The 26876-nt window shown below is 30.6% G+C and overlaps 1 protein-coding gene across 2 annotated transcripts in view; it reads right to left on the reverse strand.

Moving 5' to 3' along the window:
• LOC105204331 overlaps positions 1-26876 on the reverse strand; it is a 115887-nt gene that overhangs the window by 29335 nt on the left and 59676 nt on the right. The window contains exons 2-3 of one of the 2 annotated variants that reach the window (XM_026138813.2): positions 23416-23716; positions 5042-5086 (exon numbers count right to left, since the gene is read on the reverse strand). In XM_026138813.2, the coding sequence (XP_025994598.1) occupies positions 5042-5086; positions 23416-23713 (343 nt within the window). In that variant the 5' untranslated portion in view covers positions 23714-23716. The remainder of the gene's footprint in view (positions 1-5041; positions 5087-23415; positions 23717-26876) is intronic. The other variant, XM_039454079.1, reaches the window with a different exon arrangement.

The following is a 26876-nucleotide window of genomic DNA, read 5'->3' on the forward strand; positions in this document are numbered from 1 at the left end:
ATTGATTCTCACACTAAGAGAAGAAATAAATATGTGAAACTAGCAAGCTTCGGCTGAGTACCTTGTCAATCTTCGAGCAATCACGTTTGATATGTCATGCGAACAGTTGCCTTTATAATCAAGATTAAGAATAAAATCTAAAATTTGAAATATTAAATGAGACTTTTGATCATACCCGACTGTTAACCTTAGCCAGACTTTGTTATTATTCCAGATACCATACATGTATTCCAAATATGTCTTATACTTCAAATACAATACAGTGTATTTTGTATTTTAAATACATTTTGTTTGTATTTTGTATCCTTAGTATAAAATTTAAAATACACAAGATACTTTTGGTAGTGTGTTTTATTTCGAATATTGAGAAAGAGAAGCAAGAAAAACAAAATCAGAATAGCAGCAAATTTACAAAAGTAGATATTTTTAGTTCTTTCCACCTAATCCAGTAAACATAAAACTAAAAGTTACACAAAAGTTAGCTATTAGTCGATTAATATCACACTTTCATAAGTCATTTATAAGTTGAATATCATTTTTCACACTACTCTGCCCCTCCCCTTCCCCTTACTCTAAAAAGCCAAAGATATTCCAAAGATTATTAGTACTACGACAATATTAAATAAAAATTATTAAAATAGTGTTTAAAATTAATTATAAGTTATAAATCATTTCAACTTTATTATTAACTATTTAAAAAGCTAACTGTTTATGTGTTACAATGTTACATTGATTAAAAATATAATATAATTATTGTTTTACATTTTCTATTTTAATTACTATTTTTAATTTGAAAAAAATCTTAAGATTCTTTAAGCAGTTTTAGACATAATATTTCAATAATCTTAAAGTATCTTAAGATATTTAAGTATTGTGAGATCTTAAATATTGTATTTGATGTACTTGTATCTTAGGTATTTTAAGTATTTCGAGTATCTAAGGTATTTTGAATATTTTGGATATTTTTATCTTTTGGTGCTAAAACAGGGCTTACAATAGTTTTGTATTTCAAATACACCTTCGACTTGAGCTTTATCCTGCTCCGCCTCAGTACCAGCGGTTGGAAAAAACCCTTTGATCCTTTAAGAAATACATAGGATATTAAAAAAACCATTCAACACTTATATGGTAGAGAGTACACACCATACTGACAATAAGTAAAAAACTTTAATGAACATAGGTTGAAAACTCAACCGTTTCTAAAATATAAACATTTTTGTATCATATTAACATCATGAATAATTTATTGGCTTTTATGTATCGCATGCGATGTTTACCTCAGTGTTTATAACGCGCTTTATATGTTCTTATTTAATTTCTATACATATTACATTTATTAGAGAAGGTTTTACCGGCAATCAGTCAGTTCTCATCAACTGGTGATCGCGGATCTATACATTATTTGGTGATTATACAATTATAAAGTCTCGTGCTAAAAATGTCAAGCGTATTACTCTAATAAAGAAATGGCAGATATACTGTTGTGAGATAGACATTGCATGCGACACGTAGAATCCAGTAGGTCATTTATGATATTAATATATGAAAATGTTTACATCTCAGAAACAGTTGAGCTTCCAACTTACATTCATTAAAGTTTTTTTACTCACAATCAGTATAATGTGTACATATTATCTACCATATAAATGCTGAATGGCTTTTATTAATCCTTGTATAAGTTCAAACGTTTATATTGAAATAGCGCACTGATAACCAACCACGCAAGGCTTTCAAAAGCATTGTTATGTTTCGAATTATTTTCGGTATATAAAGTTATAATATTATGTACAGTCGGTCAAAAAAAGGTTACAACAGATTGCTAAACTTTCTTTTTTTTTTCGAAAAATAGAAAAATTTTGATAATGCGAACCACCATCTCTAGATACATATAGTGGAGCAATTAAGACAACTGTCAAAATAATAAGAACGTGAATTATACAGGATAAAACGAAGAAATATATTTCGAAGGTTATCGAAAAAAAGTGTTGTACCCTGAGTGTTGAAACCTTTTATTGACCGATTGTAGGGTGAGTCATTGCCTTATTGACTATTGCAACTGATATTAGGTTATAACCACTCTTGCGACTTTACAACATCATAGTGAACGTTACGCTTACTAACGTAATGCTTAGGTAATGCAGCAAAGAAATTATGTTAAAAAGTTTTTTATGAGGGAAAGGCTATGTAATCAGCCGGAAAGAGCTGATTTTCATAAATTTTTTTGTAGTACAAGACTTTTAATGAACTGTCCATAACTTTTCTCACATATTTCTTATAATTCGATGATGTAGAAAAAATATTTTTAAACCAAATTAGTTCAAATATGGCGGCGTAATGACGCTTGCTTTCCAAGTTCTAGTTTTCGAGGGGGTCAAATAGCGTACAATGCAATATTTTTTTACTTTATCATGAAATAAAAAATCAAACAAATCTGCCTTTTTTATAAAATTGCACACCGGAACCTAAATTCGATAGTAAAAAGTACTAAAATAAATATTCTACGCAGTTTTGAAAAAAAAATTTTGCATAAAAATTTTCATTTTTATCACGTAAAAAAAATATTTTGAATAGTTATTCTTGCAAAGTTTATAGGTACTTCCGGTGGAGAATTTAATGACAAATAAACATGCATCGTCTCAGCTATATTGATCAAATATTTTTTGAGTTATATTGTACGCCGTTTTGATTCCCTCAAAAACCGGACTTGGAGGCGAGAGTCATTACGCCGCCATATTTGAACTAATTTGGTTTAAAAAATTATTTTCTACATCTACGAATTATAAAAAATATGTGAGAAAAGTTATGGACAATTTATTAAAAGTCTAGTGTCGCAAAAAATTTATGAAAATCAGTTTTTTTTTAGGCCAATTACACAGCCTTCCCCTCTTAAGGGGGAAGGTCATGTAAAAATCGATTGTTCTTTTATATATATATATATATATATATATATATATATATATATATATATACTAAAACATTTCAAGAATTCAAATTTCAAGTCTTCATATTGGAGATCAACATATTAACGATCCTACAGACAAGTTTATACGTGCGCATCCAATAGATAATCCCGCGCGTTTCAAACTTTGAATGCGTTTTTCTCGAAACTACGTTTTTTAAAACGGCGTGCAATATAACTTAAAAATATTCGATTAATATTTTTCACTAAATTCTCTACCGGAAGTATCTATAAAACTTATAAGAATAATGATATTTGTCTAAATATAAGAAACAAATTAAAAAGAGGGAGAACCGCGGAAAAAAGAAAAAGAGGAAAACTATCCAAACTATTTTTTTCACATAATAAGAATGAAAATTTTATGTGAAAATTCGACATTTTTTTCAAAACTGCGTAAATTTTTATTTTAGTATTTTTTACTATTAGAATTAGGTACTTCCGGTGTGCAACTTTATCAAAAAGACAGATTTATTCGATTTTTTATTTCAAGATGAGATAAAAAATACTGCATTGCACCCCATTTGACCCCCTCGAAAACCAGGACTTGGAGAGCGAGCGTCATTACGCCACAATATTTCAACTAATTAGTATAAAAATTTTTTTCTACATTTTTGAATTATAAGAAATATGTAAGAAAAGTTATGGACAGTTTATTAAAAGTCTTGTGTCGCAAGAAATGAAAATCAGCTTCTTTGGTCGATTACATAACCTTCCCTCATAAGTAAAAAAAATAATTTAAAAAATATTTTTTAAAATTAAAGTATATTTAATAAAATGTTCCTTGTTTTAATGGCACTTTAATGTAAGATGTACGAAAGGTCATTAATTTACGGTTTCTTTTAAATTAAAAGCGTCTTTTATGATAATAATTATTAGCATGTCACAACCTTCTCCTATCTCACAAACGCATTCTTTTTTCCTCTTTTAGTAAATTGTAAATTATGTTAATCCTATATACCCGATGAACTTTTCATAATAGAATGATTAACAGAACTCTAGTTGACAAATTGGTAATCATAAGAATTATGTCGCGTATTTGAATTATTTTAAGAAATCGAAATTCTGCCACTCCCTTCTTTCTTTTCTTATCAATAACATACTTACTATTCTTTAAAATATATATACAATTTGCAAAAAAAGTTATAGAGTATTTACGCATTTAAAGAATTTATTTTTATTTGATATGTATTATATAATATGAATAAGTCATGAATATTTGAATTATATTATAGGTTTGTACTTTTTTAATTATTTATGCAAATCATATTTATGACAATATTAACAAAGTTCAATGTTTAATTTTCGACATAGGATGTCACTTTAATAGATCCATGTTGATATTAGTGATATTTGTCTAAATATAAGAAACAAATTAAAAAGAGGGAGGACCGCGGAAGAAAGAAAAAGAGGAAAACGCTTTAAATTTTCACAGATACAGAAGAACTTTGATGATTTTCATTTAATCAAGAATTATAAAGAAGAAACATTAACTAATTTGAGCGTCATGTGTGTTAATTTCGTGTTCGTTTTGCATAGGCAATCATATTTAAATGCGATTAAAGCGCCTGAAATGAGTCTGCAATGCTGTCGTATTTCAAAGTGGTAGGTAACCAACATTCTCCCGATAATTAGCCTGAATCGTGTATCCTCGTTAGTCTAAGTGCCGGAGTATGTACATGAGGTAAAGTGATGCGCTTGACCTATATGTGTGTCGCGTATTTGCGAGATGATATTCCAGTTTGCCTGGGCAGGTTTACGCTGCGACTGGTGGACTGCGAATACACTACTCGATACATAAAATCGATAAAACGTACACGTTTCCTTCCTTTACGTCCACATTTTATCTTGACACATGACGCTTTTTTATATCGATGAAGATACATCGATTCGTAAAAGAATTCACATCTTATTACTATCGATGGCGTGGCGAAATAAATTTATATATTCATTGAGTTTCCTGACAAACATCTAATATCTTTACGAAGTAATCTGATAAGGAGTAACATTTATCATCGAAATTGTGTACTTATAATTTTACATTTAAGTAATATATAAATTGAAAAATTATGCAGATTTGCTTACCTTCCAACTCTTCTCGTAATTTCAGTCGTGTAGGTGCAACAACATCTGTGCAAAAGCCATCAGTTTTCTTAAATTTTTAGAAATTTTTCATTTTACGTTTAAAGAAAATCATTTTATCCTTCTCCACATAGAAAAATATAAATTTTTTGCTAAAAAAAGCGATTACTTAATTTACTTTTCTTCTTTTAACTTTAACAAAAAATATTTTCTTGATATTTGTCTTAAAATATATTTATTACAAATTTCAGAAAAATTCATTATTTTGTATTTAAAAAAAGAATTTATGTACTTTTGAATATTATTATAAAATTTTCAAGAAAAATTAGAATAATAAGCAAATTGAAATTTTGTTATGTTCTTTATTGAAATACTAAACTATTATTTTCTAAATCGGCAAATAAGTGTATTACTCACTTATTTGCAGTGCTATACTTATAACTCAGTCATTAGTAACAATTATTGTTTTTCAGTACTTCCAATAAAAAAGGACAGTACTCTTACTGATCAGAGTCAGTGTATTATTATTGAAAGATAGTACATATATCACTAATAGCATTCGATTGGATGCATTAGTGTATACTGGTGTATATTGTAAAACCGTTTTATACAAATCGACGTAAAAGAATATGTATTTAAAATGAATATATAAACAGATTAAATTGTTAAACCCTCAAACGATATTTTATTATGCAATTTGGTAAAATATATATTTTATTCTTCAATACATTTATAATTGATAGGGTTAAAAAGGAACGTCGTTATCGTTGCAATTATTTCTTGGTAAAGGAGTAACGACGTTTTTTTTTAATGTAATTATAATGGTAACGTATTTTTTCAATAACAATAACGAATTTAACAGTTACTTTATTGTTACTTTTTCAACTTATTTGACGTAATTTCAGTGTATTTAATTTTCAGGATTGGATTAATATTTTTTATTATATTTAAGGCTGTATTAATTTATTAAGGCTCAGAAGATCCTTGTGCATTTTACTGTTTTACATTTTTATAACTTGGGTCTTAATAAAAATTATTTTTATTCATGTCGATGACTTGGAAACTTTAAAATTTTATATTATGTGAAGGAGTGCAAAAGTTCGTGCCCGATTCCAAAAGATGTCATTAGAAGAATAGTAACGTAGAGATCATTTCCACCAATAGTAAGACGCTGGACAAAATCCAGCAATAACGTAACAAGTAATAGCGCTACCATCGACGCATAAGAACTTGCCCATTGACGTCTTAATCCGATCTCAATAGTTAGTATTGTAACCCGTTCATTTTTGTCGGTGGTCTTGTATAGTCATGTGGCGGCTCAACTAGAATAAACACGTAATCTTAATCTATTTTAATCCGTGTGTGTTATTACCATCCATTGCCGTAAGATAGTGGGAACCCGGCATAATATAAGCTGCTACCTTAACAACTATAACATTCCCACAGTAAGATTAAAATGACTAGATTTATAAAGTATGGCAATTATTCGCTATTTTAACTTCACATGCGGATTGTTTAAAACGTATAAATGGGTGTTTCTCAGAAGAGTGTCCTGTTTGATCACGTTGCGATTGACGACAGTCATTCACAGCCGCTGGTGCCTAGAGTTTCTCCACTGTTCAAGAACTGTGAGTGGCTGATGGTCAATCGCAACATGGTTAAACAGGACGGTTCCGTTAAAAGGCTCTCACCCATTTCTCAGATTAAACAACAGATCTCAGATTAGATAAATTGCACTTAATATGTAGATATGAAAGTGTGTACTATGTATACTTTTTGACGTTATTTTAATTCCAAATTCTTATACATTGGGTGCATTTAGCAGACTCAATAGTTAAGTGAACGCTTGCTATTATTGGTGTATTCTTTTGGATCTAAAGGACCGATTAGATGATATAAAGAGTACATCCAGTAAAAATTTTCGTTTATAATTATACATAGTTATATTTAATTATATAATAAATATGTCCGTAAATGTAAAATTATATAATATGGACATATTTGATATATAATTAAACACAAACAATTTTTTACCGGTAACAGCGAGCGCTCACTCAACTGTTGAGTCAGCTGGGGTGGAAATCTTTTGACCACGTGGCGATTGATCACCAGCTACTCGCAGTGCTTAAACAATGGAAAAACTCTAGTCATCGGTCGTTGTAAATGACTGTGGTTAATCACAACGTGATCAAACGGGACGGTTCCGTCCGCCGAATGCGGCCATTGAGGTCTTATAGATTGCGATACCTTATAAATCTAGTGACTTTAAATAAGGTAGCCCAATTGTTAAAGGAAAAGAGGGTAATATGGCACCCATTTTCAGTTTATTGAATAATTATATAATCAATATTTTCTATTGAAACTTGAACCATTACATTCGTCAAATTGTTTGACAGGTTCTAGGCTTAAAATAATGAAATATTTATTATTTAGTACGTGATTCATAAAAATCTAATGCACTGCATAATAGCAGAAAAAAAAGTGATTGTAATATGGCTATTTATAAAAATAATTTTAAAAAATTAGTTTAATTTAAAAGAAATACAGTACCTTGTTACAAAATTATATATTTTTAATTTTTCATTGTTTAAAATTTTCCTGATTTACAATTTTCTTGCGTTCAGAAGCTGTAGAAATACCATTAGAAATTTTAAAATTATTAAAAATATCATTTTATCCCTGTTTAACATGAAACAACAAACATAAGATGTCTTTAATGTTTCTAGACATTGCTCTCTAGAATGACGATTGATTTGTCAAAGAAATATTTTGATATAAAAATTTTGTTTAAAAAACCGTATTAAAGAAGAGGGTAATGTGGCACCCATTTTTATTTTATTGAATAGCTTTGTTTATAATTAATACTTTTATTGAAACTTTAACAATTACATTCGTCAGAGGGTTATTTGACACATTCTAGACTCAAAGTAATGAAATATTTATTATTTAGGATGTGATTTATAAAAATCGAATGCACTGCATAATTGGTGGAAGAAAAAAAGTGGTTGTAATATGGCTATCCATAAAATTAATTTTAAAAAAATTAGTGTAGTTTAAAAGAAACATAATACCTTGTTACAAAATTATATATTTTTAATTATTTACTGTTTAGAATTTTCCTGCGTTTAGAAATTTTAGAAATACCATTAAAAATTTTATTAAAAATATCATTTTATCCCTGTTTAATATTAAACAACAAACATATGGTAAAAGATGTCTCTAATGTTTCTAAACACCGCTTTTTAAAATGACAATCGATTTATCGAAGAAACATTTCGATATAAAAATTTCGCTTAAAAAACCATATTAACAAAATTTCATGTTATTGTTTTAACTTTGTATAACTCAAAATGTATACGGTCGAATAAAAAGTTAAATTACAAAAAAATACTTGAGTGTATGTATCTTTGTGTGATAATACACTCAAGCTTAAGAATAAAGAGGAAATGTATGTAATTAAAGGTTAAAAGTGTACCTTGAAAAAGTTTAGAAGTGCTCAAAAGTAAAAATGCACTATAACAATTGTCAGTCATTATATGTTGGCCTATTAGCATCACTAAAAAACGGCCGGCTACTAAACGAATAAGTCCATAAGCAATTGTTAGAATACGTCACCTAATAACGGAAATAATAGTGATAGCCATATTGTCTCGACAGTAACCATAATACCCTCTTCTTCTCCATATGTATTGTATTAATGTCTTGTACGAGTATATCGTATATCACAGGAAAATGACACATACCCATTGAACTCAAATAATATCTGAAGTATACTGAAGTATACTGAAACATACACTGACAGCAAAAAAGAGTATTAAGTAAGAAGGCACCAGATAACAAAATGCGCGCATAGTTCACGGAGTGCGCATGCCGTGCGGATTATCCGCACGGTATGAGCTCACGGTATCCGACAGATGCGTCATCATATGAGAATCATATTCGTCGCACATGTGCGGTACTCATGCGTGCGAGTTATATGATCCTCAAATTCGTTCTCCAAATGAAACTCATATTGCTCGCATGCATGCATATGGCACTCAAAAATTCTAATCATTGCCCATTTTTTTCACGTCCCAATCAGCACACAATGTTTAAAAATGTTTTTAAAAACATTTTAAAAATTTTTGCAAAAAAAATTTTTCAAAAACTAAAATGAATGGATTCATGGCCCTTTTACATTAAACAAATTTTTTTTTAATATTAAGGTTTTTTCTTAAAAATTTTTTTTCCGAAATTTTTACGTGGTTACCCATTCAAATTGCGACCCCGGTGAACGTTGATTGATCTCTGTGATCGCTGCGAACTGATTCCTCTTGATGATCTGTAAACACTTTGTGCTAATACATGTACATCACTGATAGATCAAGTCAATATATGTTATCGAAAAGACGAAATATATACATATATAACTAAAGTATATTATTCATATAAATATATACTCGTATATAATTAAGTTAATTTTTTATTGATTTTTATAGATGTTATTGAAACATTTTTTAAATGTGCGCAAACTTTAAAATCAATAATAATTAAAAAATAAATAGCTTAAATGTTAAATAAATAATAAATAAACATAATTTTATACAGATGAAACATATACATAAAATAATTAATATTAAATAAACATTAAATAAATATTAAATAAACATTTAAAAAATGCTTATTATAGTCATTTTTTCAATTAAATAAGTCATAAAAAATAAATACTTAAACAATATTAAATAAACGTTTATTAAAAAAAAAAATTAAATATATTAAATTACTATTAAATTAATATTCAATAAATATTAAATTAATGTTTCATAAATGTTAAATAAATGTTTTTAAAAAATATTTTTTCAAATAAAAAAATTAATGTTAAATAAATATTAAATTAAAATTGAATAAATGTTAAATTAATGTTTTTAAAAAGTGTTTTTTTAAATGAAAAATTGATGTGAAATAAATATTAAATAAACGTGAAATAAACGTTAAATAAATATTAAATAAATATTTTCACTAAATGATTATTTTAAATATTTAATTAATATTAAATAAATATTTAATGTTATTTTATTTATTTATATTCTTAAATATTTATTAACAACATTATTAATATTATTAACAATATAAATCAATAAATGGGTTATAAATATTTTTGTTAGAATAAATTATACAATAAAAAATTAATATTAAATAAATATTAAAAAAACATTAAAAAAATATTGTGTGCTGATTGGAGTACTTTTAATGTATTATATTATACAGGATGTCCAAAAAGATTGGGACACTTAAATATCTCAGGAAATATAAGTTTTACAGAAAAATGTTTCAGACGAAAATTGCATAGTTTCAAAGAGGACATAAGATGGTGTTATTAATTTGATCTTGAATAGTTGCTTGAGCGTCACATAAAGTATATCTTCAATTTTTTAAAAGGGAATGCAAACTTTTTATTACATATTCTTGTAGCTTATCTTGAGACCTTTCCAAAACACTACAAGAAAGTTTATTTTTGTTGAATACTTTCCGAGTTGTGAGGCTTGAAAGCTACGGTGTACTGTAACTTTCAAACGTTACAACTCGGAAAGTACTTAACAAAAATAAACTTTCTTGTAATGTTTTGTAAAAGTCTTAAAATAAGCTACAAGAATATGTAATACAAAATATAGATTGTTAAAGAAGTACCAATACCCTTTAATTAGGGAACAACCATACTCTAATATTGTATTTTTTTATTGCGTATTCTTGTAGTTTATTTCAAGACTTTCCCAAAACACTACAAGAAAGTTTATTTTTTTAAGTACTTTCCGAGTTGTGACGCTTGAAAGTTATAGTACATCGTAGATTTCAAGCCTCATTACTCGGAAAGTACTCAACGAAAATAAACTTTCTTGTAATGTTTTGGAAAGGTCTCGAGACAAGCTATAAGAATATGTAATAAAAAATTGGCAGTCCCATTTAAAAAATTGAAAGTGTCCTTTACGTGACCTTCAAGCAACTATTCAAGGTCAAATTAATGACACCGTCTTATGTCCCCCTCGAAACCATACAACTTTTGTCTGAAACATTTTTCTGTAAAACTTATATTTCCCGAGATATTTAGGTGTCCCGACCTTTTTGGGACACCCTGTATATCGATGCTTTTATTCCTTTTTTTCATGATTTACAATTAAAGATTAATAATATTATTGTTTACAATATTTTTAATAAATTAGCATTAAAAGTATTAAAAGCATAAAAAGTACTTGAAAAAATTTGCAATGATTGGAAGTTCATATATGTAGTACTTTGTAAATTTGTTAATTTAATATAATATACGGGAGGGTCTTGTTTGATCGTTGCGATTGACCACAGCGTGCCCTCATCACATCGTGAGGACAGCGTGATACGTTCTTGTGCGCATGGCGGAATTATCACGTTACCCTCACGTCGTGAAATGTTCCCATCACACGTGATTGCATCATGCGACCTTTTACACGTACACGTGTCCATCACATTGTGAGGGCACTGTGATGCACTTTTGCACGCATAGCGTGATTATCACATCGTGAGCACAACGTGAACGAATTATTATCTGGGCATATTCAAAAAGCTCTCTTTTAGTCGTACAGTCAAGTTAGAAAGTTTTAGAGTACTGACAATTAAGATCCTCAAACTCCGGCCAAAAGAAGTTCTGACCTTGTAATGATGTCATTTTATTCGTTTGATGGTTCATCATTAGAGCTGTTCAATGTGGCAAATATTACGTTCTACTACAATATACTCAATATAGATATGGTATCGTGTTTTATTAACATGCCTGAATTGTATTCGAGCTTTAAGAGGATCCTAAAGTACCATGAATTATCGACATTTACAGTGCACTAAATATCTTCGAATTGGCGTTACAGAATTACAAAATTTTTTTTTAGAATTAAAATACGCGTAAAAAGAAAGTGCGCTGAAGTCAATTTTACAAGAAAATCGAACAAAAGTTTATAAATCATTAAAAATTCACTTGTATAGCCATCACTTGAGGTTAACTTTACTTTAAAAGAGAAGTTGTGTAGCTCATACGTACAAAATGATAGTAGAGCGCACTTCAGAAAACATGCACGAATAACACTGACCGCGTGAAATTACGATTAAACACTTAACAAAAAAGATATCCTAATGTGCTTTTACCACATGCGTATTTCGTTCAGCGAAGCTAAACTGTCATAAACAGAGCAATATGGTTCTCAACAGTAGTTGATAGGACTTTTCGCAGATGGCAAAATAATCAAAAAACAAAGACAGATCTATGCGATGGACAAAGAGCAATAGCCTGGTCTTGCTCAAAAAATAATCTGCAGTGATCTGTAGGACCGACGTCGAAGAAGTTTTTTTGTTACTTTAGCATCCTCTTAAGTGAGTATTCTCGTGTGATAGGTCAAAAAAATTGAAAAATTTTTTTCATATTTTTATAGCTTCTTAATATATAATAGTTTCTAATCTTAAAAATGTGTTCCTAAAATATTAAGACGAAATTCACTAAATTGACGAAGTTCTAAAGGTTTAAAAGACAACCTCCATATGGCGCGCCGACCGAGATTCCCATACGGCGGATGCATCGTTGCGTGTCGAGTAGTGTTATTAGAGTTATTAGTTTATGTGTCTTTTTAGTGTTTTCATATAAGCAAAACAATAATAAAAGTTTAAATTCATTTTTTTGGACAATTGCACCGAAACATTTACACTGCGAGAAGAAAACAGTGCAAATTGCAACTTTTTTGGTTGTTTGCATTTTTAATGAAGGTTTTCATTTAATTTTGTAAATAATAAGTATAATGGGATTAAAAATCGACCAAAATGACAAAATTCTCGCCGATACCAGAGATAATGAGCGCATCAAACGTTTAAAGCAGCAAGTGTCACATGAGGCAAAGGAGACGATAATTGTCAAGAGACAAGAAAAAACAGATCAGTACGATTTTTTTTTTAAATTGAGGGATGTCTCCTGTACGGCCGTGATATGGCTGACTAAGGGTAAGTTACTGAAAATATTCATTATCCACCTCAAAAGTACCTGCAAAATTTTAAACGCGTTTTTTTCAAAACTACATTTTCCAAATCAAGCGCCATGTTATCTCAAAAACTACTAGGTCGATCGACTTAAAATTTTACATAAACATAGTGCACATATGTGGTTATCACGTAAACTAGGATCTTTTTGATATCTTTAAAATTACTATTTTTTCGGACTGCAAAATGTTAGAATTTTACAATAAAAATCAGACTATTACACTTTAAGTGGCGCCAGTTTGTCATTTTTTTTCAAATTAATTTCTTTTAGTCTACGCGATAACCACATTCATTAGGAACAAAATAAAAACAAACTTATGTATTTTAGATGACCAGAACGGTAGCAATCGTGACGCCCGATGGAAAAAAACTGTAAAATTATACTTTCTTCAATAATTAGTATTTGCTATAATTTTTAATAACACGCTTTGAAAAAATTAAAATGCTTCTTTAAAGATAAATAAATGTAAGCAAAGAACATTAAATCTGTAGGTCTAATCATTTACTTAAAATTAATTCTTAAAAATCGCCTTGAAAACAGACCGTCACACGAGAATACCTCCTTAAGAAATATTGGATACACATATGGTGTTCTATTTTAACATAATAAATCGCATAAAATATCTTGTAAAGTATAAAAGATATGGAAAAGTGTTTCATTCAAAAATTGTAGGGTTTGAAGGTATAAAGTGGGATAAAAAAGTACATTTGGTTTGACCTTAGATGGCGCCATTAAGCTCAGGTCAAGGTCACATCGATTCTTTAAAATGGAACATCCTATTTCTGATTTCAGAATATAATAACTGGTGTCAAAAGTTTTTCAAAATAGTATAAGTTACTTTTCATTAAGTACTTTCCGAGTTATAAGGCTTGAAAGTTACAGTATAATGTAATTTCTTGAAAGTTACTGTATAATGTAACTTATAAGCCTTATAACTCGGAAAGTACTTAATAAAAAGTAACTTATACTGTTTCAAAAAGCTCGTGACACCAGTTATTAGATTCTGGAATCAGAAATAGGATGTTCCATTTAAAAAAAATTGATGTGACTTTAACATAAGTCTAACGGTGCTATCCAAGATCAAACCAATGATACCTTCTTATGTCCTCCTTCAAATCCTACAACTTTTGAATAAAACATTTTTTCATATCTTTTATACTTTATGATAAATTTTAATGCAAATGATAAAATGTCTCAGTTTCTAAACTATCTTGTAAACTATGTATACATAACGAATTATAAGCATGGTATAATTACTAATTGTAATATAAAATTAGAGAATTTATTGTAAAGGAAAAAGAAATTTTTTTAAGACATTTATATTGACAAATTTTGCCAATCGCTCAGTCAGCGGGCTATATTCCGAAACATTAAAATAAAAAACCTTTCTGCTTGTGAGAAAGTGTGTAACGATAGCATCGTTACGCAGGTAAATTATATCTCTTTCTCGCTCGCACGCCGGATTATAACATATCGTTCCGTCTCTTTTACTCGCACACCCGATCACGTGACGTCAGTACTCTCCGTCTCGCTCACTCGCACACGCGGCCACGTGACGTCGGTTCCGTTCTCCATCTCGCTCGCTCTTGCACCCGGTCGCGTGACGTCATGCGTAGCATCGCGCGGGCACGTGCGCGTAGGTGCACGCCAAAAAGTGGGGTAAACACGTGGTTCCGTCTACGTGGGCGGCCAGAGGGTATAAATACGGAGCCACACCAGGAAGGAGCAACCAGTCGGTTCCAAATCACCGATACCGACACTCCGGGAGTACTCGGAGTTCCTTGGCTGGGTGTTCTCGGCTTCCTTATACCGGGTGTACTCGGTTTCCTGAAAGCTCCTGACACCGGGTGTTCTCGGTTATCCGCCTTCCTGACACCGGGCGTTCTCGGTTATCGGCACTCCAGTGCCGGGCGTTCTCGGCTTCCTGACACAGGCCGTTTACGCCCCCCCCCCCCTGATACCGGGCGTACTTGGTTATTCCGTACCGTACTCCTGCGCCGGGTGCTCTCGGCTTCCTGATACCGGGCGTACTCGGTTACCCGTTTCTTTACCTGTTACCTTTTACCTGTCCTGTAATTTCGATTCTTAATTTTCGTTTTATTTGCAGAGCAAATTTAGAATAATTTCACTTGGTCGGCGACGACGCGTTTACTCGGAGTTACAACTTCTTCGCCGGATTTTCCTTGGATATCCTCCGTCTCGAGCGTTCCGTCCGAACAAGCGCCCTCCTAGCAAAGCGAGCGTATCTTGACCCCTTCCTCAGGCGAGAGTTAGTTATTAAGTTGCATTAAGTCCGCGTTTCTTGTAATATTTTCCGAGCGTTAGTTTGTAAGATCCGCGTTTTATATTTAGACTTCAGATTTCAATCAACACCGCGAGCGTTATAATTTAGTTTAAGTTTTCTACGTGTTCTCTATGCGTGTACGTTATAATTAGTTTTAAGTTCTTTCCGCGTGTGAACAAACGTTCCGAGGAACACGAGTTCCGAAGGTGTTAACTTCCTCTCTTCCTAATAAATTTTTATTTTTTTTTTGTATCACGGAGTATGAGGAGATATTGATTTAAAATAAATATTTTGTTAATTTCTTTTCAAATCGGAGTTTCTTCTTTTCTCGACCCTAGCATCGGTGAGCTAATCCGCGACCGCGAGAAAAGTCGTACCGTTACAAGTGCTTCAATGTCACTTGAGCAAAAGACTTGTTGATTGAATTTATATTCTGAAAATTTTTGAAAATGGACGAAGAAAAATTACATTTGTGATTAAGAATGTTACCCCGATTGCAAATATTGATGATAATCGGACGCGAAAGTAGTATTTCCTAATCGGACACGGAATCAATTGGATACAATAACGTTTGGATACATATCGTTTCAATTGGAGATGCAGATTATACACAAACTCTATTGCATACTGACCAGATTGCACAAAAAATCAATTAGATACAATAGCGATTAGACAAACAAAGAAATTTGTTTTGTCGGGTCATGTCCAATTGTTTATGTGCGTAATCGGGCCTCACTTGCATGTTGCGTTTTATGGATTTTGGAAAAGTACAACCGTTGAAACTGCTATAAAAAATATTCTGGACATCCATTAGGATTATACAAACTGTAATGTAATTCAAACTGTTAAGAAATGGTTTGGATATTTAAACTTGGTAATTTTCTTGATCGCCAGTTACGTTCTGATTAACCTTTTTGTCATAGATAACATTATGTTTAATGTTTTTTGCAAAATAATTCGTGAATTTCAACAGAAGAGATTGCTGAAAGACTTACGTTGACAGATCGACCGCATTTGGGCATTGTAAAAAGATTGAGTACTCTTTAAAACTCGATATAAGCAAATGTGAAGCGAATAAATTAAACCGAGTTTCTGCAGCCGTTTTTTTGCTTGGCCGACTAAATAAAGAGTCGTTTTTAAAGTGACTTGTGTCTGGCGATGAAAGATAGAATATAATAATGTTCAACTCAAACGCAGTTGGAAATTAGTAAATAATTATGCATAACCAAGCACTAACAATAAGTCTAATTTGCATTTTGAGAAGTTGATGTTTGGGATTTTGTGGAAAAGGAATAATTTAATTCTGGAGTTGCTCCTCATTGGTCAAATGATTAATTTCAATAAATATTATGAACAATTAGACAATTTAAAAATAGCAATTTAGAAGATGCATCCAACTCTGGCCCATCGTAAAGGAGTCTTTTTTATTATCACAACGCGAAATCAAACACTGCAAAACAAACCTAGAGCAAACTAAACTGGGATATCGAATTAAAATGGGATATCATACCATATTCTTCTGATATCGCACGGTTAGGTTATCAAGGTTTTAGTCATTGTAAAACAATTTGAATAGAAAGAATTCCAGTCTTTAACAGCTCAGTAAACACTTTTTTTTTTAAGGCAACACTTAGGTCGTTTCAAGGCCATGCAAAGAATTTTTGAAGCTCTAAAATAAAAAAAGTAAAGATGAAGCCCTATCTGTTCATAAATTTTATATTAAGGGATAACATCACCCCTGAGGTTTAAAAAAATCGATTTTTTTGTTTAAATTATTAGTTTATATTTATAAAAATATGATGCACGTAGTTGTAGAACGAAATTCGAACTGTATTATAGTGTTTTGAGCTAATTACATGAATCGACTCTGTGCGCTTATCGAGCAACTGTAGACGATTCGGAGCAGCCCCGTCTCCATGCTGCGTAGGTATATGGGCCTATTTACGTACCGAAAATAAACATTTGACTAACATAATATAGATGTTATAAATCAGCAAATAGTTTTGGAATATTGTTTCTATCAGCACGACAACATACTTCTTGATAATTGTTTGTTTGAATATTATTTGCATGTGCAAATTAAATTAGATAAAAATTAATTTGAAAACAATAAAAAATTGATATATTAAGTAAACTTTGGGATTTCTTAACACTAGGAACCCTGTCCGAAATTTCGGTCTGGTTACGATTACGGTCAGAGATTATATCCAATTTTTAGTTTTGGTTTTGATTTCGGTCTTTTACAGTTCCGGTTACGGTTACAAATGTATAATTACCTATTGTAAAATTTAATAATGTATAAAAATGATGATGTATAAAAATAATACAAATATAAATATCATATTATAAAAAATTCCTGTTTATTGTAAATAACACACTTTAATATAAAAATATTTAAAAATTATTGGAGGTTTCAAGTTTTTCAAAATCTTTTTGTTTTGTTTTACTTCAAGAAAAATTAATTTTTAAAATAAACTGCATATCTATGAAACGTTAAAAATATTAAAAAGGGAGATGAAATATAGATGACGTGTATCTTTTTCTCTTATTCATATCTAGTAGAGAGTGAAGTCTACACAGCACGCGCTTTTTCTCCTTTTTTACCTGATCTTTAGTATAATTTTTAATAACATTTTCAAAAATCTGACCGAAAATCTGACCCAAAAAACCGGAAAAATATTTTCGGTCAAGTTACGATTACGTTCAATTAGCTTGCACAAAATTTCGGTTTCAATTTCGGTTTTGATCTCACCAAAATAACGGTTATGATCCGGTTATCGGTTTTGGTTTCGGTCCGATCAAGATCTCTGCTTAATACTGAGGTCCCTAGTACGGTGCATGTAGTATCCTCCCTTTGCATGGCCTTGGGTCGGTTTACGAATAAGGTATCCATATGTACCAGAACTGCTTGAGTTTTAATAATATATCGGGCCTGAACTTATGCACTCACCCAGTAAAGTGTATTTTCTTTAATTTTTCATTACTTTTTTCTAATGGGAGTAACGGAAATAATAAAATGTTTCGACACATATTTTTTATTCTTTTGTTAATTTGTTCAATTTTGCTCATGTGAAAATAAAAAAATGATAATTGGTATCAAAAATAAAAGAGCTAGACACCTCTTTTCAAAAATTTAATTAACGATGGCAAAGAATATACAGAAAAAGTTGAATCAAAGTCATACAGTATAAAATTCAAGCTAATTATCCAAGAGGTAACTTTTTTGATTTCTTTCTACTTTTACGTTATATTAAAATCGAAAAATGTTAATAGCAAAAGAATAAAAAATACATGTCCAAATATTTTATTATCTCCCATTTCAAGGAATTAAAGAAAATACAAATCACAATTTTAAAATGTTGGAGGCATTAAAATGAAATAAAAGAAATATTTCTTGAAATGTTTTTCTTGAATTTATTTCTTTTAATTATTATGAAAATAGTAGCATTAATTAAATCTAAAAATTTTATACTATTGAAATGCACAAAGGAGCAAAAAAAAACTTTTTATAAATTTGATTCCTCTTTTTTTCATTTTAATAACAATACCACTTTCTTGAATTTTTAATTTGTAGGACTCCTAGCTAGTCGGCCGATAATTCCGGTGAGCGGTGACGTATCGCGGAAGGAATTAGATTTAAGAGTTAGATCTAAAAAGTAACGATAAAATTTGAAATTTTGTTTTGTAAATCATTTCGATATTTTGTATTTCATTGTGAAAACGTGACTTATCTTGTATTTAACAAATAAAATAAAAATAGACTGCAAGTAAAATTATTTTTAAATTTCATACGTAATATCATATTTTTCATTCTTTCCAACAGTTGTCCGTGGGTTTTCCTAAATAGGCTTCACTTTACGTGCCTTTTACGACTATTTACTAACTTTTAGAGAAGAGAAAAAATAGTTCAGTCTCATTTTTACAAGTATTTAAAAGCGATTTCATTATTTTATCTAATTTTATCTCATTATTTTTTTTATTTATAAATTCAAGATGTCAATGTGTCAGCTCTTGCTTATGACGTCACGATTTCAATATGGCCGTGATGATTTCAAAAGAGTTTTAATATACATTATTTAAATCTTAAATCATAATTACTTTTATTTATTCTATTCATATAGATTATAAACTAAATCAGTTATTATAGTTAAATATATCAAATATATTTGTCTGGAAGTAGTCAGAGATCACTTATTCTTTACCTCCATTTGCAACTTTTACATTATTTATTCTTTTATATATAATTCACCATAGTACCAATTATATTTTTAGAAAAAGCCAGTCTTTTTTTTTAATTCTAATTGCGATTTAAAAATATTTATTAAGACTCGAATTATAAGGATTTAAAATGAAAGATTTCCTCAGACTTAATGGGCCTAATTAAGCATAGTTTTGATATACAACAGAAATTACCGGTAAATATGAAGAAAACATTACACCTCACCGATTAATCTTGATATAGAGATTTAGAGATAAGAGTACTGATCAACTTTTTCTTATAAAATAATCAGTGGTCTCGTATAGTTTTAGAAATATACCTATACAGGGTGTTAGATGAAGTTTGTCCGTGGACTTGTGGGTTGATAGATCAAGAAAAACTGAGCAGAAAAGTTCTGTATCATTTTTTAATATTCATAATAGTTACTAAGATAAAAATTAGTAAAATCGGCAAATGAGCACGTACACTCCCTGCCCACTGCACGCGGAGACGGGAAGGTACCGATAGCGCACAGTACTATTGCACACAAGCCACTCACAACCACTCATAGCGCTTGAACAGAAGAATATCACTAGGCACCAGCCGCTGTGATTGGCTGTGTGCAATAGTACTGTGCGCTATCGGTATCTTCCCCGCGGGGACCACCTGTCGATTGCCAAACCGTAGCCGCGGCAGGCGGCGCGGTGAAAAGAGTAAGACGGCCATTGCCGCGGCTGCCTATGGTTTGGTAGCCGACAGGTGGTCCCTGCGTGCGGTGGGTAGGAAAAGTACGTGCTTATTTGTCGATTTTATTAATTTTTATCTCGGTAACTATTGAGAATATTGAAAAATAGTACAGGACCTTTCTGCTCAATTTTACTTGCTCTATCAACCCACGGAACTACGGGCAAACTTCATCACCCTGAATAAAACTTATTTTTGAAATTTCAGTGATATATGAATATATCTATTAAACTGTCGCACTTTGCGTGGAAAGTAAATGCTTGGGCGGGGGAAGAACAGAGCCAAGCATTTACTTTCCACGCGAAGCGACGATTTAAAAGATATCTTTATTTATTATTGATATCATAAATAATGCGTTTCCACGCGTGTTTTGATTTGCGCATTTTTAGTACGCGTGTGTGGTCACGGAGCATGCTTTTAAATCAGGCAATTTGTGTTTGTAAAGCAGTGAATTCATGTTTTTATTGATCCTATATTTTGTAAAGATTGTAAAAATTATCTCTATAATTTTTACAATCTTTCTGTGATTATAACTTTTTAACGGATAATAAGCCATGGTCAAAATCTTCCTAAAATCATTCAGGGTCTAGATTATCAGAACGGGTTTCTCTGAACAGTTTTATTCATTATCCGTCATGTACAAGCTTTTATATAACGAAAATAATAACATTTTGAAAATAAGTTTTATGTAGGTATATAAAACTATACGAAATCTCCGATTATTTCATAAGAAAAAGTTGATCAGTACCCTTACCTCTATAACATATATTAAGGCCAATCAAACCGATGAGAAGTAATCTTTTTTGCATAGTTACCGGGATTATCAAATGGAGGATTATAGTTTACATCCGAACCGTAGACGGATGTAATGACCTTAATGATAGTAATAAATCTACTTTACATATTAAAATAATTCAATTCTAGGTAGATTTTATTTCAAAAGACAAATATACTCAAATTCTTAATATCTTTTAATGTAAATCATTATGAGTTAAATATGCGTGCAATAGTAAATATTTAGAATTAGGAATTTTATTCATAAAATTGCATATAATGCGCTTGTCTTATTGTTAGTGTGTAAAACAACATTCTCAAAACTAAACTGAAGAGAATAAGTTCAAATTACGATTTACAGATGTCCATCTTGTGACTTAATAAAAATCAATTTTAATTTTAAAATTAAATAGGTTTAAAATAAAAAAAATGTTATTTTTATTTAAATGAATATAAAAATAAACATAAAAATAAATAATTAAATAGAAAAACAATCATTAATCATTAAAAGGTCCAATAAGAGCGAGAATAGATAAGATGTCAATAAAATTCTATAATTAGATATTTACATAAATGAAAAACGCTGGACGTTTCGGGCTAACTTGCCCCTTATCAACATAAAATTATACTTAAACTCATTTCTGCTATATCTCTCCTCGGAGACGGTTCGTTTATCATGTGATCCGTGAATTTAAAAAACTTTGACCATGGATAAGACATCTTATTATATACACACATATCTCATGTAAGTTCTTACTTTTTTCTTCTCTGATCGGATCGCGTTTTTTCTTTAAGTTCTTTTTTACTAAATCTATGTTGATTAGGATAACGATACATGTAACCGTCTTTACGAAGCTCTCGTTTTCATCCAACTATTAGAGATGACATTATACGGACGACATCACATCAATGTTCCAACTAGTGCGTTCCCATTTGCACCGCGAACATTTTAATTATGTAAATAATTTTATGTTGATAAGTTAGCCCGAAACGTCCAGCGTTTTTCATTTATGTAAATATCTAATTATAGAATTTTATTTATATCTTATCTGCTCTCGCTCTTATTGGACCTTTTAATGATTGTTTTTACACAAAAGAGCACGAACTAATTTATGAATAGAAAAAGACGAAAAAAAAAGAAAAAAATTAAAATCATTTTAAATTAGTTTTTGAACTAGTGTAGGCGTGTAAGACTTGATCTTGAATCTGACTCTCGTTATTCGTTAAAATGTTATTAAAAAATAAAATTGACAAATGTGAATTTCTTAGCAAAGTAAAATTCATCTGGAGGATTTTGCCCTCCCGTAGGATAAACAGAGAAACCCTCTATGTTCACAGTACTTTGCAAAGCAAAACGAGATTTGTTCCATTCCCCTTGCTTACGGGGAGAAACAATGTTCATAGTTGTATTATTCTACTGTTTGAATGGATTTATAACTTTCTACATGACAACCAGTTCAATTGAAACACGATAAAAATTTGGTGAGCATTACGTTATATTTTTCGAATTTTGTTTTACAGTGGAGAAGACGGTAATTCTCCACGTTCGCAATATAAATATACAAATAATGCTGTTTATTGCTAGAGGTAAAGTTCATGTTCAAATAATAAGCTTAATTTTTCTAACTTTGTGATGATAACTTTTTAACGAATAATAAGCGACGACTGAAACTTCTTAAAGGTCACTCAAAGTCACGACCTTGACAACATATGTCAAGATCAAAGTGACTGAAGCTGGTTTCCATAGTACATACTTAATTACCCAATTTTTAAAATTTTGTATTCTAATTATTTATAAATTTTTCTTTTTAAATTTTTTGTAGTTTGTGAATTTAAGATACAAAATTGTATTATTTCATTAATTTTAACAAAAATATTTAAAAAATAACTTTTTTTATGTTTTTAACCTATTTTTAATGTTAAAGAAGTAACGAATTATATTAAAATTAAGTAACAATAACAAGTTATTTTTCAGATTCACTAATTATTTTTTCGATTCGATAATCAATAACAATAACAAATTATTTAAAAAAAAATTTTTTTTCAACTGATTGATAGTTATAAATATAGCACTGAAATTAATAAAATCTCGCTAAATTTCTGATTTACAGAGTAAAGTTTAAAACGTTATCTTGACTAAATTTGATCCTTATCATAAACTTATGATAGAAGGATATATTTACTTGTGAAATACTTAAAACAAGTAATATGTATTTAATTCAAGTAATTTACAGTATTTACTTTTCTGTATGAATACTAATATTTGGACAGCAAAGGTAAAAGTGAATTTTCAGAAAAATTTCGTCAAGATTAGTTGCAGTTTTGTCTTTTGGGAAGCGTAAGAGTCTTACCTCGCATGTATCCTCTAGATAATTTAATGCGATCGGGAAACACTGCGGTACGCGGCCATATATTGGGATTGTATGGATACATCGAATATCTGTTAGTGGTTTTAGCGGCTCTGCTTTGCCTCTTCGTGTATCTCCACATGGCGCGTAGTTCGTCGCACGACGGCTCGGTCAAGTCCAATCGTTTGTCGCCGATGTCACCGTTATTTCCCGTTTGTGGATCGATGTATCGCAAAGCTGCAACAAACGATCCACTCGTGTACGTCAGCACGAAAACGATGCACACGGCTGCGGAGCGCATTTTCTGAAATAAAAAAGAAATGAAAATTAATCGCAAATGATAGTATTGTCGCGGCAGTGATAGTAAGTGTATTAAACACAAACTACTAGTGGCGTAACATCAATGTTATAATTCCATATTCAACCGTGTAACTGTTACGTACAACACGTGTGTTACATCTATAGGGTGTATCATAATAGGTATAACTCTTATGGTTAAGTACAGCAGACTAGTAGAAAAGTCCTCTACATATTTTGCAAATAGTTACTGACAAGGAAATCTCGTGAATTGAGAAATTCAGATTTTAATGAAACTTGGTATAAATGTAGTGAGAAATATAAATACATGATTTCAGAAATTTTCAGTTGCAATTAAAAAACGATTCAAAGAAGTTTTCAACTCCCTTCAAAATAAAGAGACTTTTGACTTTTTTAAATATCTCGTAAATTAAACAAAATATAAAAAAATATTTTCTACTAAAGTTTTAAAAATATCTCTATTTAACTATGTTATTTGTTTTCTAAAAAAAATTTTTTTTTAATGCACGTTTTATAACCCCTTTATACGGTTATTATTGTGTTAAAATTCCAATTTTAACCCTTAAACACATAAATGGGTCTGAAAGATTTTGCTGAAGAATCTTTGCTTTCGTGTCATTTTATTTTAGTTAAGCAATGAGTCAAGTTTGTCAATCGTAGCAGAGTCGATAGAGGAAACTTCAAACTTTTTTTCCACCTACCCAGGTAGCAAGGTATCGTCAATATGACGTTTATTTTAAATCATTAATATCGCTAAATTCACGTCAAAAATGACGTCATAATGACGGGCCTAAGTCACAGATGTATGACGTGATATTTATGAAGACAAAACTGGTATAATTATGACAAAAAATATACGCAGTTTGATGAATATAATGTAATATAAAAATTCTATAATAGAATATTTATTGAATGTATTTTTAATGCTTTGTATTTATTATGTCTTAGGATAAGAAAACAAGGATCTCATTTTACTAGCACATGAAATACATATAATGGTCTCTATTTTTCAATCCGGAGCATGGTGGAAGTAGAATGGTGTGTACAAAAATCAGAAACCACGCTCCTTTTTTGCGTCGAGTTCTCCGCAAGCAAGTTCTACGCGAAATCTCCAGGCCTGCCAACTACAAAAAATTAAATATTTGATGATATCGGGTTGCTACAACTGTTTTGATTACATCTTTATCACACCCTGCTATATGTTCGTTGTGTCTTTTTCTCTGGTACCTGATACATATTAATACGTCTCTAAAGGGTACCTAACGTATCCCTGTGATGAATTAATTCATATTATTAGTAAAATTGTAGAAAAATGCTTTATAAATTTTCATGGTGACTACTTTTCTCAAGAGAATTATGTAATGCAAAAGGTAATTAAAAAAAACTTGTTAAAGAAAATACCGAATATACAAGATGTCCCAGAGCGATGTATACAAATTATCATGATGAGGTAGAAGAGATCAAGATAAATCAAAAAGTCTAATACCATTTTGCAATATTTGCAATAACTTTCGAGTAATATAATATTAAAGTCGGCCGAATAAGAGTGTGCGAAGACAAGCGGTCGCTCGCCTGGGCCGTAGGACCGCCCACCGCTGCCCAACTGTAGACGATGCTGCGACGGTAAGTGGCGCGCAGCAAGGGGAAGGATATCTTGGCACCGCACCGCTCCCTCATGCCCCCGCACCACGCCGTGGTACGCGTCAACGCTATACATTCGCGATCACGATTATTAAGTATTATGTTCTTTATAATATTTATAGCATTTTTTATAGCGAAAAACCAAAAATTAAATAATGTAACTTTGCGAATATAGCATGCTGACACCTCTCATTTTAAAGCACAAGAATACAATAAGTGTTACAAGTTTTAACAATAGTACAAATTAATCGTATTTGAGTCCCACCATTATGTGTAATTTCAAAAATAAGTATAAACTGTTACTTTTTTTATATTTTTAAATACGGCACGATATTCAAAGAAAGTGTGCTGCTGATTATTTATCACAGTTCTAATAGAATATTGCGCTCTACGATCATCAATTTAAGCACACTTACAGCAGCAACATATTTTTTAATGTTAGATTTTATATTTTTTTCTTATAATAATGTATTAAATTACATTTAATGACATTACTTATATTTACAGTAACAATATGTTATATTATCACGTAAATATTTCTAATGAAAACTGTGACTAGAACTAAAATAAATTATAATCAGTATGATACTATTTATTCGAGTGTCTTTCCGTGTTTAATATAAAAAGTGTAAAGAAATGGTAATAGTTTAAATTTATTACTTAAAATTTCACATAATGGCGAGATTCAAGTAGTATTAATTAGAACTGTTGTTTAAGGAGATAATATTTACTGTGTTCTTGTACTTTAGATATATGTGTGTGCGCGCGCGCGCGTGTGTGTGTGTGTGTGTGTGTGTGTGTTTGTGTGTGTATATATATATAATACTATATTTGCGAAGTTACATTATTTAACTTTTGGTTTTTTGCTATAAAAAATGCTATAATATTACAAAGAACAAAATACTTAATAATCGTGACCGCGAGTGTATAATGTTGACGCGTACCTCGGCGTGGTGCGGGAGCATGAGGGCGCGGTGCGGTGCCAAGCTATCCTTTCCCTCGCCGCGCGCCACTTACCGGCGTCGTCTACAGTCAAGCCACGATGGGCGGTCTTACGGTTCAGGCAAGCGACCGCTTGTCTCTTCGCGCGCTCTTATTTGACCGACTTTAATATTTTATTACTCGAAAGTTATTACAAATATCGCAAAATGATATCAGACTTTTTGATTTATCTCGATCTCTTCTACCTCATCGTGATAATATGTATACATCGCTCTGGAACACCCTGTATATGTGTTTAGATTAAATATGTAAAATTATAAGTTTTATTTATTACTTTAGAAAATGTTACATTCATTTTTAACATGAAACGTGTATAGCTAACTATCCCATAATACTATGGCCATCTTTTCCTTAAAATTTTGATAAGATGGCCAATGCATATGTTATAATATTTTGTTAATATTTGATTTCTAATAAATGTTTTCTCTTTAAATTCAATAGTATTATTAACTTTAAGATTCAGTAAAATGATATGTTAAACATTATTAAAAAATGACTAAAAT

Source organism: Solenopsis invicta, chromosome 10 (genome assembly GCF_016802725.1).
Source record: "Solenopsis invicta isolate M01_SB chromosome 10, UNIL_Sinv_3.0, whole genome shotgun sequence".
NCBI lineage: Eukaryota > Metazoa > Arthropoda > Insecta > Hymenoptera > Formicidae > Solenopsis > Solenopsis invicta.